The sequence below is a fragment of the Centropristis striata genome, chromosome 1, assembly GCF_030273125.1.
Source record: "Centropristis striata isolate RG_2023a ecotype Rhode Island chromosome 1, C.striata_1.0, whole genome shotgun sequence".
NCBI classification, from domain to species: Eukaryota; Metazoa; Chordata; class Actinopteri; order Perciformes; family Serranidae; genus Centropristis; species Centropristis striata.
Genome location: NC_081517.1, coordinates 26,178,232 through 26,193,208, shown reverse-complemented (window position 1 = coordinate 26,193,208; position 14,977 = coordinate 26,178,232). Strand labels below are relative to the sequence as shown.

At 41.7% G+C, this 14,977-nt stretch overlaps 1 protein-coding gene across 6 annotated transcripts in view; it reads right to left on the bottom strand.

Annotated features, from left to right (window-relative positions):
- The window catches only part of add3a (adducin 3 (gamma) a), a 153,417-nt gene that overhangs the window by 44,974 nt on the left and 93,466 nt on the right, over positions 1-14,977 (bottom strand). For 4 of the 6 annotated variants that reach the window (XM_059336289.1, XM_059336324.1, XM_059336315.1 and 1 more), the window contains exons 1-2: positions 11,423-11,795; positions 4,987-5,231 (exon numbers count right to left, since the gene is read on the bottom strand). In XM_059336289.1, coding sequence (XP_059192272.1) covers positions 4,987-5,181 — 195 coding nt within the window. In that variant the 5' untranslated portion in view covers positions 5,182-5,231; positions 11,423-11,795. Of the gene's footprint in view, positions 1-4,986; positions 5,232-11,422; positions 11,796-14,977 lie in introns of those variants that run through there. The other 2 variants (XM_059336296.1, XM_059336305.1) reach the window with 1 other exon arrangement.

Sequence of the window (14,977 nt, the reverse complement as noted above, 5' to 3'; positions counted from 1 at the left end):
ACTCACAAGGTCAATGGATGCAAGAATTGTGAAGCTGCTATCAAATAAGGGGTCCTATGTTAAAATGTAACTTGACTTGTTAAGATGATTTTGATTGAAATAGCTTTTGATTTCAGTAAATATGACCTCCGAATGCTGGAAAATCCAAAAATGAGCATTTTCAGTTCTTAAAAACCTATAAAATGTTATAAAACTCTGTCGTGCGTAATAATGTGGAACAGTGCATTTTAAGTTTTTTATTTAAAAAAAAATACTGTTATCATTAAGAGGTTTGTCCAATCACATTACAATTCATTAAACTAATGGTTGATGACTTAAATTATGCTGACTGTCATTTGCATCGACTATTTAGGAAAATCGGAGAAAAAACTCAGTTGCATAATAATTTGGAACACAGTGTAAACTGCCTCCAAAATCTTGAGGATTTTGTTTCAGTAATGTCTATAGAAATAAGAATGCACTGAAATATCAACTGATATTGACCTTGTTAACTGCTATTGGCCTATCAGCAAATAAGATGATTTTCAATAATGGTGGCTGATGAGTATCTATGTTGTATCGGTTTTGCACTGGCTACATGTTGTATTAGTTATGTGTGGTTGAACTTGGACAAAACAGTCCTTTAAAAAAATGAAGATGTCTTTGTTTCTCTGTCACAAATGGGTAACAAATAACAAAAAAGAAGAAGAAAAGAAACAAAGACAAATACCGGCATCGACTATTGGCCAATTGTTATTTCTAGCTCTAAAATGGGACTAATGTTTATGACCACGTCACTTCTATAAATGCATCTAGGGGCTATGTAGAATATGTATTTATTAAATGTGTTACATTAGCTTCATTCATCCTTCCCCTTGTGTTGTTTTAGTTTGCCTTTCTATGCCTGGTGTTGTTGCAGAAAGCCAATCAGGGACAAAAAGAGTTCAAGGTTCAGCTGCAGTCTTTGGCTTCTAAAGGTAAACAGTGCTGAATGAATGAGGCGGGAGGATGAAGTCAGCTGAGTTGATTCTGTCCCGCCTGGTCTATATTGGTCCAACTTTAAATACAACCTGCCATCTGAGAGCTAGAAACATGTAATCTGCAGCCGCCACTAGTCCCATAACACTGGAATCAAAACAAATAGAGAAGGAGGGAGGAGAGGGAGAGAGAGAGAGAGAGAGAGAGAGAGAGAGACAGACAGACAGACAGAGAGACAGAGAGAGAGAGAGAGAGAGAGAGAGAGAGAGAGAGGCACCATGTGTGGACACCCAGCTGTTGACATTCTTGTTGTTGTTGTAGCTGAATATGAGAGAGAGCAGACTGAGAAAGACAGAGAAGGAAATGGAGAAGATAGGAGAGAGAGAGAGAGAGAGAGAGAGAGAGAGAGAGAGAGAGAGAGAGAGAGAGAGAGAGAGAGAGAGAGAGAGAGAGAGAGAGAGAGAGAGAGAGAGAGAGAGAGAGGGGACACGTGTCCATGTCCAGCTGGTGACACACACTTGTTATTGTTGTTGAATATGAGTAAACCAACTGTCCTGATGTAAGAGCTGAAAAACATTCTGTGGCCAACAGGGAGCCACCTGTTACTGTGGCTAAGAGCTGGTTGGCTCACGTTCACACCCACATCAAACAGCAATAATATATATATATAACACTACGAGTGTAACACACATGCTCACACAGACACAGTGTGATCAGTGGTAAATGGCTTTGAAATGGTATTTACTTTTTTTGTTATAGGTCATTTGGGTTATTATAAATAGGTGGACGTTAACACAAGGCTTCAGCAGGCACTACATTACAAATCAATATGGTACAGTACAATATAATGTAATGTAATACAATAAAATGCATAAATACATTAGAAAAACTGAGAGTATATAAAAGCAGTGCTAGATATGAGGCAGTATGATTAGGTATGATTGCATTGTTTGGTTTGCTTCAATTCATCTTCATTCAAGTTTATGGTTACGGGTTAGGTTATTATTGACCTTTCATAATTCAATAGGGAGAGTATTCCAGTAATGTGTGGGAGAAAACTGTTTGCCCAAACTTGCTTTGTCTTTATTGTACAACAGGAGCTATTTTCTTTCTTGTATAGACGAATCCTGGGAGAAATCAGAAGTAAACAAGTTGCCATTACAGTGGTGGCATCTCCCTACAATACCCAACGAATGAATGCAACCTGTGCTAAGAAGTGTATAATGTACTACTTCTACCTTTGCTGTATGTGAAACATCATTTCTGACGATGGTGTCTAGGAGTTGTTTCACCATGTTAGGCTACTAACATTAGGTTCTCTAACTAACATAAACATAGTCAGCATCACAAACAGAACATGTACAATGTTGTCTGGTGTTTCGGCAGGTTGCCTTGTAACAGGTGACTCTCAGATGAATGTGTCTGTAGTGTGTAGATGGCAGCTGTTGAAAATCACAGTTGACATGAACAACATGAACAGAACATAGGTGTCCTCGTAACAGCCTTTAATATTGCTGCAATCATTACTCATCTGTCTATTATCTACGCCAACCAAGTTAGTACAAGCAACCACAAACGTATTCAGGTGAAGGTAACTCATTTAACACCATCAGTCCTGTGTTTTGTAGGAGTGATATTTATATTATCCATTGGAAAACCCAACTGTCACTTTGCAGTCAAAAATGTATATACTTAATGCTAACATTTGTCATCAATTAGCTGACAAAATGGTAATAATTGAATAAGCAAACAATTAAACATGTATATTTATTTATTTACTTATTTATTTATTCTTTTGGCACTGCCTCTTGTAAAAATGCATAAATGTGGCAGGATGAATTGAATATGTGATGAAGCTGCTAATATTTGTAATATCATAACCTGCAATAAAGTAATAAAAAAAAAATAGCTGACAAAATGTGTCCTCTATCCAACTACTATCCATTCTGCTGTGGTTGTCAGCAGGCAGAAGACACGATGGAGGAGCTGCTAGATGGCTGAGCATATAAAGTGGTCGCTGGATTGATCTATAGCACCTACAATTAACTGCTAACAGGTAAGATGAAAACACATATTTAAGAGTTTAATGTGAACATTCAAGATGTTTACCTCATCTTTAAAATGAAGATGGTGTTCAAGTGTTTAAAACTTGTAGTACTTTAAGAATATTTTTGACAGATCACTGTGGCCGGCACTGTTTTGTGTGGTGTTGTCAGTCTGTGGTGAGACAGCTCTTTGTCACTGACTTCCTCTGCCTTTAATTCAACATTCAATCTCTGCAGATAAGGACGGACTGGAGTCAGCTGTGCCAGACACGCTGCAAAAAAACACCAGTGATGCTCGGCCACAGACAGGCTCAATGACAGCCAGACAGTGCCCCTGTGGCTGCTTAGAGCGGGGCCCTTCCATGCACTCATTCATTTGCTCGCCCCTAACTGCACTTGTGGTCCTCAATCACGTACACAGACGATGTGACACAGACATACACTGAGTATCAAGTGGAAACCTGCATCAGCAGCACCATGCTCCTGCCCTTCCAGACATCTGGCACAAAATGCAGCGTGCCAAGAAAACCACACTGGGCATGTGCAGAATGCGGATCACATTTAAAGCTTGAAAAGAAACAGGCCAAACCACGGCAGCCACTACCCAATATCAATCACACACACACACACACACACACACACTTGCAGGCTTGTGTTTCTCCACTTGTGCGGGACATTCACTCATGACATTCACTGCCTATGCAACGTCTAACCTTATCCTTTAGATAACTTTAACTTCACCATAAATCTGTCCCTGCTGACTCTAAAACCTTCAAAGTGTATTTGTCTCTTCAAAGTAATTCAAAGTACAAATGCACACAGACACACAGACACACACCTTGTCTCTCCTGATGTAAGATCCCATTGTTAACAGTGACGAGCCCTTCAGTCAGGGACCAGCCTTGAGTCAATAGTGCAGAGTAAATATTCCTAATACTGTAAAAGGCTGGCGGCTTGTTGTAAAATCTTTACACAAGGTGACGCAACTGTTCAAAGGGCACAATACAAACAGCAAGACACTGAGCTTGACTTTGTATATGGAGAATTAGATGCTGAGTTCCTGGCAGCGATGCATCAAGGGCCAAAAAGGAAACAATCTGATCCACAGTGAGGCACAGCAAATAGTTAATAAATGTAAGTGTGTTCAAGTGTTGCTGTAGGCCTGTGTTAATCACGCCCGTTATAATCACACAACACACAGTGCACTCTGATCTTTGCAGAGGCTGCAACTAACTGCAAAACCTATAGGAAAAATACAATACCCCAATATTTGTCTCTTTGTGCCTTAATAGCAAGTACGCATTGCCCAAAATGGGTTCAAACCTCTAACTACACCTCCAGCACTTCAGTCTTGCTACAAGTGCAACAGTAATTCTCATAAATCCAGACTCCAGGGAAAGAAAATCAAACCACAACATGATGCGTGCTGGCTGAAATACGCCCTGTGCTCACAGAGTTGTTGACCTCAGCAAAACCTGACCCAACATGAGAGCCGCCGGACTGGAGGGCACTTGGAGAGCTCCGAGAGTAAGCCTGAGCGAGGGTGTGGTGGCCGGTGGTTATATTAGGGTTTTAGCAGGCCGCTGACTGCTGTGATTCTGTGGCCAGTGTCACAACATCAACACAATCATGGACATGCAAGCACACATGCTGCAACTTCTTTAGAAATCACCTGATTGGGGAATAATAACTGACAGAAAGAGAAAATGGGAACTGATTACCCAAAGCATGAGTCAGTGAGGTGAAGAGTTCTTGGCTTGCATCAAGTTCTCCATTAGGTTTTAAGTGATCTTAATAACTCAACTGCCCTGTTCTTTGGAAATAGATAAACTAACAAATGTGTAGTTTTCCCTCCTTCGATTACATTCCTTGCATAAAACAGCTTATTGTGTCAGGGCCAATATTTCTGCAGGTTACCATCTCTCCCCTCCCAGTAAGTAATTGCATGCATTACCCTAGTTTTGACTTCAGTGAAATGACTTACGGGGCTCTGTAGTATTTGCGTGACACGTTTCTTCTGCTCCAACACATTGAAGTCCTGTCGGAGGTCAGGTGACAAGTTCCTGGCCCTGATATACTCCGGATCGTTGACGTTGACCCGGTCGAAGTAGCGTTCCTTAGTCCCTCCACCGGGTGGAGGAGGGGTGGTCACCACCCCCTGATGGCTGTCCGCACTCATGCCTGCTTCACCTCACTCGCTCGCTCTGTGGCCGCCGCTCTGACTCTCACCTGAGAAGAAGAGAAGAGAGAGACAGAAATGTTAGAACACAAATCACGCCATTTGGCAAGTGGAAAAAGTTTCCTATTTGCAATAAAAAAACATATGAAATCTGTTGGTTTCATAGCAGAACAGAATCTACTTTCTGACATGAGTAGAACTAAAAAGAGTAAGCAAAATAGTACTATATTACATTCAACATCTGACGTATGCCAATCCAATCAGTGACAAAACCCTATCATCAACAATGACACGTGTGTTCGTCACACAGGACAAGAACAGTCCTGTTATTGGTGGGCCAAAGAGAGGTATTGCTCTTTTTGGACACAAATAACAAGCTCCATCCTGACAGCAGAGTTTTGTTCCATACACACATCGTGTCACAACTGCACGTAGGCATTTCTGAGGTCACTCTCAACAAAGTGTACGAGGAGGACAGGAGCAGTTCTGTTTGAACATCCAGGCCTTGACTGGTGAGCTGGTGTACTCCCACCGTTCATTCTCAGGTCAGCTGGCATGACAACAAACATTATGCCGGATACAAGAATTGTTATAAATCAACAAGTGTGACTCTCAATGCCTTGTTGTCCTGCCAAAGGTCACAGCCAATAAAGGTAAAGGGAAATACATTTGAAATATGGCAACATTTGTTATGTGTGTGTGAAAGAGTTGGCTTTGTGATGCAAGGTATTTTCGAGGAAATACGAAAATAAAACACAATCTAGGAAATACAGATTTTCTTTTGATTTAATAGCAGCAGTAGCCCCATCTATCCAAGACCAAGTGAAGACACCAAGATTGACTCAGTCTTTAATTCGAAAGGCCTGATTTCCAACCAATTATTTGGGGGATTTCTTGTAAATTAACACATGAGATGCATAATGTCCATGGTGAAATGAAAAGATGAGACAGACAACACACATCAAACTGCATTATCCAGGTTCCCTTGCAACTCGGCTGCTGTTAAGCTGGTGGTGTATTAGGGAGAGGCGGGGCTTATTGGAGCTCTAACAGATGGTGTCTTGGCTTGAAGAGCAGAGGAATGAGAGAGAGAGCAAGAAAGAGTTCAAGAAAGGAATCCCGCTGCTTTCCGCCTTCAAAAGCCCAGTGGTCATCTGACAGCAGGAGGATCAAAATTTAGGGGTTACTCTGCCAGAAGAGATTCGTTCTCCCCTTTTAGCCTTCTCTCTTAACTCTGTATGATGGGAAACAGGGGGGTTGGGGACTTGGTTTGGTCTGCGCATGTTGCTAAGCTACTCCTTCAGGTCATGCCACTTAAAAAGATGGTTGAGATTAGTGGAGTGACACACAGCTCAGTGTATAGTCGAGTCGGACTCAGACCAAACAAACAATGTGTTTAAGAAAATCCTTCCAAGAGGATGAACTTGTTTTTAAGGGGGGTTTTCTCTCATGACCACACGTCTTCACTTGTTCCGATGGAACAAAACCACTGTGTGAAGACTTGACATTTACAGTGTTGCTACTGTACCAATTTAAATATGCAAGAAGGCCAGCAACAACATTCAACACTTCCTTTCCAAGGATTACCAATGACCTAACGTGTATGAGAACGTAGTTATTGCAATAATCCATTACTCAGACCTTAGATTTACCTAAATATAACTACTGCTTCTTCCTCTACTATTGGACACAAAGTAGTCGAGTGTTAAAGTCTTGCTCAAGGGCACTTCAGAGGTAGCTGAATGTGCTTGTCACTTGAACTTCCAACCTAAATTCCCCCCTTTGGTCATTTGAACTGGTATTATGGTTGGGCGGTTGGACGAATATATCGGATATCAGCAATCGGCTGAGTAAATTGCAAGTTGTTGTACTTTAGGCATTTTATTTTGGAATTAAATGGTCTGCCTCTGAAGAGCAATTATGATCAGCTCCAGGGGCCGTGGTGCAGCTGGAACATGCCGAACAGTTGAATCCTGGGTAATCTTCTGCTTGGCGGGCAGTTCGCACGGTGCTACAAAGAACTGGTGTCTAATCAAGACTACTCAGTGACAGACTCTCATTTAGCGAACTAACACAGTAGCACAGAGGCTAGCAACGGCAGAAAGAGACAGCAGGCAAAAACTCAGCATATTTTTCCTCTCACTCTGTCAATGAATGGTTTATTACGACCAAACCGGCTTTGTTTGAACAGTGAAAAGACTAAGCAAAACACATTTGGTGAGTTTTATTTTGTTTGTGTCAAATTCAAATGTGTTGTGTTCTGAGATGAATCTAAAATAAATAATAACAAGGTTAACAACCCGAATATTAACTTGAATTCAGAAATGTATGGTTGCATTTTGCTGTTTAATGGGAAAATAGTTGAGAGGAAATATGTACTAACTTGACATTTTGGAGGTATATTTTGTTTATGTATTAGACTAGTTATAAAGCGAGGAGAGCTTGTGAATGTAGCAAACTCGCCAGGACACACCTACACAAATTTATTTGCAATCACTGGTTGCTGACTTAAGGATGACGACTGGTTGGGAAATATTAACATATCGCCCAGCCCTAACTGGTATCAATGTCACATTCCTTCTATGCAGATGATCTTCATGTTTTGGAGAAGTCACAGACATACAAAAAAATAAAAGTAAAACAGAAGCTTACAACTCTTACAATGGTTTCCCAAGATTTCTATGTCATCAGTAAACTACAGAATCCATAGGAGCACAGGAAGTCTTTCGCTTTCTACCTGATCCCACTACTGAAGCTGTGATTTATACTATGGAAGGGAATAAAAGCCGCCCCCAAAATCCTCTGTAATTGAAGGCAGCTGGGCAGTGCAGAGTTATGTAACCTGATATTGAATTCATCCTCCTGCGCGCCTGCACTGTTCTGCTTACTGAGAGCACAGGACAGGCTAGCATAAAACCCCAAAATGATGGGTTGGTGATGGGAGGAGGCATAATGGTTAATTAAAAGTAGAAAGACTTGTGCAATGTTTGTACGTCATCAACTTGAATTCCTTCACTTCTAGTACTTCTGGTGCACTTGTTCAAAGATGCCCAAAGGTAAATTAAATGAAGTTTACACAACCAGCCGCAAAGTTTTGATTGACAGTAGAAGCACATGCCTGAAATTTGCTGAATGAGTGGAATTCTGCGCGGCCGAATGCAACAGCTGAAGCCTCACCAAAATAAAGTTACACACCCCCCTCCAAGCTCTAAACCCTGCCTCACCTCTAGCTTCACTCACACACATACACCAGTACACTATCCTGTCCCTGCCCTGTCACAAGACACACAACTCCAGCAGTCCCCAGCATGAGTTTCCACCCTCCCTCCCTCTGCCGCTCTCAATAGATCATTGTCCCCGTCCCGAACCCTCTCGGTCTGGCCACATCCAGAGAGATCGACGGTTGGGAGGTTTAGGAGGGTGAGGGGTGGGAGTGGTTGTGTGTGTGTGTGTGTGTGTGTGTGTGTGTGTGTGTGTGTGTGTGTGTGTGTGTGTGTGTGTGCAATTAATCTCAGTAAGAATGAAATCTGATCTCTCACATTACAGCATCAATGTTTATAATTCAAATTTCATGCTCGAGGGCAGATGCTCTCTTGTGATTCATTTAAACACTTCTCGAATGAGACACATTGAACTTTCACAACAATGCCTCAAGTTTAGATTGAGTTCAGTGACCGACTGGAAATTTGAGACACAATTGCCCTTTACAGTTATGGCATTGGAGGACAGTGGTGTATTGTAATTGATTTAAACTCCATTAATGGGAGGCAGATAGACTAGGCAGACTGTGTTTACTGAAGGGCGCTAGACTGCGACCGCTGCCTGAGGCAAGGTGACCGCAACCTCTCACCCCCTGACCTTTAGTGACCTCCCCTCCCCCTTCCTCCCTCCTGCAGCTTTGCAGACATGAGCTGTCTTTATCACTGGGGAAGTCGTCCATGAAAACTTTCTCATCTCTAAACAACTGCTTTAATAGTGCTATAAAACCAATCACTGCAACAAGCCTTGCAATGGTTTTTGCATGTTTCTGGTAACTAGGTGTGGACACCATCTATCCCGACCTCAGCCTGAACAATACACTCTTACTGCATGAGGGAGATTTATCAAACACTCTCATGAGAAAGATTTATCAAACACTCTGCAGGTTTCTTCTGTGTTTCAAACACAACTGGCAGGAAGTTATACGAGTTTACATGAAACTATATTCTACTAGGGCTACGATTATTTTCTTTTTCCATCTGTCTGGCAATTAAACCAATGAACGATTTGGGTTTAAAAAATGTGACAAATTAGCAAAGAATAAAGCACCAACAATACTGATATAGTGACAAGATTGTACGTTTGTCTATTGTGTTTGCACACAATATTTACACAATAAAATTTGTAATTAAATAATCATCAGTAGTGTGGATAAAATGGCTATGGAACTCAGTAAGGTTAGAACTTTAAATGTCTTATTTTGTCTGACCAGCTGTCCAAAGCCAACACAGATTCAGAAAGCATAACCTTTCACATTTGACAGGCCAAAACCAATAAAGATTTGCTTAAAATTGACGATAATCAAAAAAGTAAAGTTGTCATTTTTAATGCTCTTTTCATGCTGAATGATTAATTTCCAATAAACTTATAAGAGCATCTCTGGTAAAAGCAAGAGTATTCTTTGTGGAGAAACTCGACTAAGAATCTCTATAGTCGAGGACAGCTCAATTGCCAATTAGAAATGTCTCTGTCCTGGGAAACCTCAGATTTGATAGAATTAATTCCTTCCTTTATCTTCATCTCTGAGACAAAGTGCTCACCCATAATGCCTCAGTCGTCCTCTGACATTTGGAGCTGGAGCAGAGCCAGCAGCTCAGACAACACATAACTCTCCATCTTCATCTGATGACAGCCGGCTAATCTGAAAACCTACGTCTAACTCGTGTATCTGCTCTTCCATCTCTCCGTCTGGTCCCGTCTCTCTGGTTATATACATCTGTCCATCACTCTCTATTCTGACTTTACCTCTCCTCCTTTTATTTGCTGTCCTTAAAAACTATGCACTCCATGGCTGAAACAAACAAAGTCACAATAATGTTGACTAATATTACCGTCAGTACACACAAACATTGGTTACGACGTCCAACAACAACACCACACACCCATCCACCCACTCACACACACACACACCCCTCATATCTCCATCTTGCCTTGGGGGGAGCTTCAAAGTGTGGCTACAAGCCGCCACCACTAAAAATAGACAAACAGCCTTTTGGGTTGTGTTACGACCCCAACGGCAACAATACCAGGAAAGAATCTGTATGTTGGCTAATAATATCCACACACACTGTAAATGGCAGAGTGAGCAGAGGCACGCACAATCAAATCTGCACACAAGTGACCCGGAGTAGAGGCAACTCATGCACGCACACAAACTGAGCAGTAGGTGTGTCTAAACATGCCTGCATGACAGGTCCAGCAGTGAGTCTGGACGGTGTGTGTGAGCTAAATGCTCAGCAGCTTATAATGTAGATCCTCCAGCAGCTTTACTATGACACAGTGAAATATCTTCTTCTGAGGCCAACGACGTGCCAGCAGCTTTTGTCTGCAAATACAACACATGGCAGCGGCTGGTTGTAGTTTGGGGGCGTTGGTTTCTTGTGCAACCCTTTCTTTGCAGATTGCAACACACAAAAAAACGTATTTTGATTCTTTTTACGCTGGTTTGTTGTGCAACTTCACTGTGCAGATTGAAACACACGAACACACGAAGCATTTTGATTCTTTTCACGGGAATTCCCTCTAAATGATTGATTCATATTTTGAGGAAACGTGTGCTGAATGCTGATCTTTGTTCCTGCTGTGACCCTTAAACACTTGACGGTGTCCACCTTGACATAGAGCCTCTGTTGTTGTACACATTAGAGATAATGGCTACAGCTAATCTTCTCTGGAGCTCACACACTCACTGTACTGTTACTGCCAAGCGTGTTTATAGTGCAGGAGTGTGTCTCTGCCTGTGTGTGTGTGCCCGAGCCTTCACATGGAATTCCCCGAAAAACTACAAATCAGTTTTAGGGATGAGAGTGGGGGTCAAGCTTTGGCAGCGTGTGGGAACACAAAAACAGAAGACAATGAATGAGATTGGATCTTTAAAAGATACAACTCCAACCAAATATATCCCAAGCTAAATCCAATTGTCCAACCAGGTGTAGTGACACAAGAAACCAGAGCATAAACAAATAAGCCAAGCCCAACCAACCTTGTATTTCCTCCTTGGTCAGTGAATGGGAGAGAACAGGCAGTAGTAGTAGGCAGCTGGGGCAAAACACATGTCTCTATTTTTCTCTCCTGCGCTCAAATTCCAACACTGAGTCCCAAAGAGAAGCTGGGGAACGACGAGAGAGAAAGAGCGGGATATGAACGACAGAAAGTGAGAGCCAGGCTGCGTTCAGAAAACCGGTCGGTCCACTTGTCTGTCCAGATTGTCCATATAGATGCTGTTTGGCCGAGCTGCCTGCAGACAGCAGATTCTCCCAGATTCCTGTGCTCTCCGCTCGTCGGCTGCCCCGGCGTTCATCAGAGAAGTCTCAACAGCTGTGAGTGTGTATGTGAGAGGATATATGTGTGTGTGTGTGTGTGTATGTGTCCTCTGCGAATGAGGGTGTGTGTTTGTGTGGAAAAGGAGCTAAAGGGACCACGTGACGCAGGCTTAATCCCCCGCCCACTGGCTAGAAGCACACACATTCAGGCAAACACACACATACAGGCTGCTAGACCAATCAGAGCTCAGGCTCACACGCACTAATCACACCTCCTCCTCCTCCCTCGCCCTCTCTCTCTTTCTCTCTCTCTCTACCTCTCTGTCTAGTCATCTTTTTTTCATTCCTCTTTTTTCTTTGATCCATTCACTTTCTGGTCTCTCTCACACATTCCACAATCCTCTATGACTCTTTCTCTGTCTTTATGTCCCTCATTCACAGCCCCGCCGACCCCGCCACCCCTCAGGCGACTGTACCGAAGGTCAGTGTTTATGGGTCTGGCTGACAGCAGTGTAACTACAGCCACACAACCTGCTGCAGCCAAAACTGCATGGCCTTTATATCTGCTCCTGCCGCCCCTCACGACCAATGCTATCTGGCTCTGCAGTGAACTGAAATGCCTTGAAAAAGTCAGAGGATGTTGTCAAAACTACAACTTTTAAATGACATTGCCACAGTGTAATGATCCCAGGTCAAAGGTCAGGGTAAACCACACCACAGCTGTTTGTGATTCTGTGTGTCGCCTCAAGCAAAACTCCATTATAAGCCTGGCTTCTTTCCCCCACTTCCATTTTTCTGTTATTTGTTTCTGTTGATTGATTCTCATGAAAGCTGAAGCTGCTAACCAACTCACACGTAGCTTTTCTTCACTGCATTTAAAAAACCAACCGCAACCACTCAAAGCACAGTTTCTTCATTGTTCTTGGTCACGCTATCATGATATCATGCCATGGTATAACTACATAAATGAAATTATGAAATATCAGCTCATACAGTATTTTTCAGATAATAGCTGACAGATAAACAATGAGCTGAAAATTAATCAGAAGTTTGACTGATGAAAATGTTATTAAGATTCGTTGGTTTCATACTGATATTTCAATGCATCAACATGGATAAAGAATCACATTTAACATGATCAGATTTATGGTTATTTCAATAAACCATCATCAGAAAAAAACTCTTTGAATGAAATATTAAAACAACCCACTTTAGTTTCTAATTACACTAAAATCACTTATTGGGGTGACAAAAGCCTGTAAACATTACATTCATACTGTCACAATATGATACAACTGGAGTGAGAAGTAGGGTTATTTTCACAGACTTCTATACAAGCTGACTTCTTTTTGCAACCAGTGGAGTTGCCCCCTGCTGGCCATTAGAAAAAATGCTGGTATAAGGCTCTTCCACATTGACTTCACTTATAGACTCTGTGGCTACGTATGGATTGCCTTTTGGCCCTAAAGCAGCAGCCAATTGACTTTGTTTGAAAACTGAGTGCTAGGATGGAAAATAAAACTATGTGATTACGGAGTTCAAAATAATAAAAAAAATCATCAAATCTCAGTGAACCCCAGGATGGTAAGGACAGGGATCTTTTTCTACCCATTTATCCAACAAAGCAGAACATTAAGCTAAGTTGTACAAAACAAAGACCACAATTTGAACTCGGCCGTTGGAGAAGAAGCTGATCCACCAGAGAAACTCAATTCACAAGTCATACACGAAGAAGAAAAACAAACAACGGAGGCAGCCAGCAAGACATCAACCATCTGTCAACAAAGTCATGCGTTGAGCTGTTTGTCTTTCACAGTATTATGCTTCACCTCAGCCTCCACCTGCTATGTGCATTTACAAGTGGATCTCTTACTATGTGACAGATTATTTTAGACTTACTGATAAGAAAGATTGTACACACGTGTGTGATGTAGAGATTTGTTGAAGAGTCAACTACAGATAATTCAGTTGTAATTTATATATTTTTACAACATTAATAGGTGTAAAATATGTAGGATATAGGTGCTTTCTTTCCTAGCTTAGCTAAGAAACAGTGCTGGTATGTGAATTACTAACCGTCTCTCTTAGTGAAGTTATTATTTAACTTTGAACCGTCTTGTTAAAGAATGTTATTATCTCACTTTGGCACCAAACTTCCAATTTATGTGAGCAGTTGATGCCAAAGGTTTTTGGCCAAGAGCTTTAGGGTAATAAAGAGCTTCAGTACACATCACTGACTGTCATCACCTGATAGCTTCAATGATAAGTTTCTGTTTAGGCTCCTGGAAGAGAAACTGTAACAACACTGTGCCAACAGACGCCAAATCAAACCCATCTGATGAACTGCACTGGAGCTGAAAACCTGCCAAAATTAACCTTCACGCAAAATGCTGCATTGTTCTGTGAAATCTGAGTCTGTATTTCCTCCTGATATCAGTTCAGACCAGCTGTGTAAGGACGGTGTTTCCCATGCTCTCAAAGTGTTGAGAGTCTTCTGCTGGTGCATCAGGGCAGTGAAAAAAGTGTAGCACATGTTCAGGCAAGAAGTGAAAAGAAATGTGCCAAATATGCATGTCAAGGATACAGTGTGTAAATAAAGAGTTTGTCTAGATAAATGCTAACTCTGCTGAGGGAAACCAGTAACACACTGCAACCACGTGAACTAAACACAGTTAACAACCACACCTGGTAAATGGTAAATGGACCTGCACTTATATATCGCTTTTCTAGTCGCTTTGTGACCACTCGACGCGATTTACACTACAGACTGCGCGACTACTGACTTCGACATGTAGGCTGCCATGGTCAGGGATCAAACCACCGACCCTCCGATCACTGGGCGAACGCTCTACCAACTGAGCCAACCTGCCAGCCATAATGCTAAAAAAAAAAAAAAAGTTTTCATGATTTGAATACATCATTTAAGCTGTGTGTGTGTGTGTGTGTGTGTGTTGTATTTGGAAGTTTTTCTAAATTGTCCTAAAATGTATAAAAGTATGATTACAACTCCTTATTATAAACATTAAATCATTTTAAAACAATGTTTGTTCTTTAAAGATTGTTTAATGTTTAATGACGTATAGGTCATTTTATATCTAGATAATGTTATGCATGATGATGCATGTTTTCTGGTTATTCAGTAAATTAATTGTCTATAGGACTCGAGGTAGAACGACTGTTCCTTAGCATCGAAAGGGGCCAGTTGAGATGGTTCGGGCATCTGATCAGGACGCCTCCCGATGGAGGTGTTCTGTGCACCCAACTGGTAAGAGGCC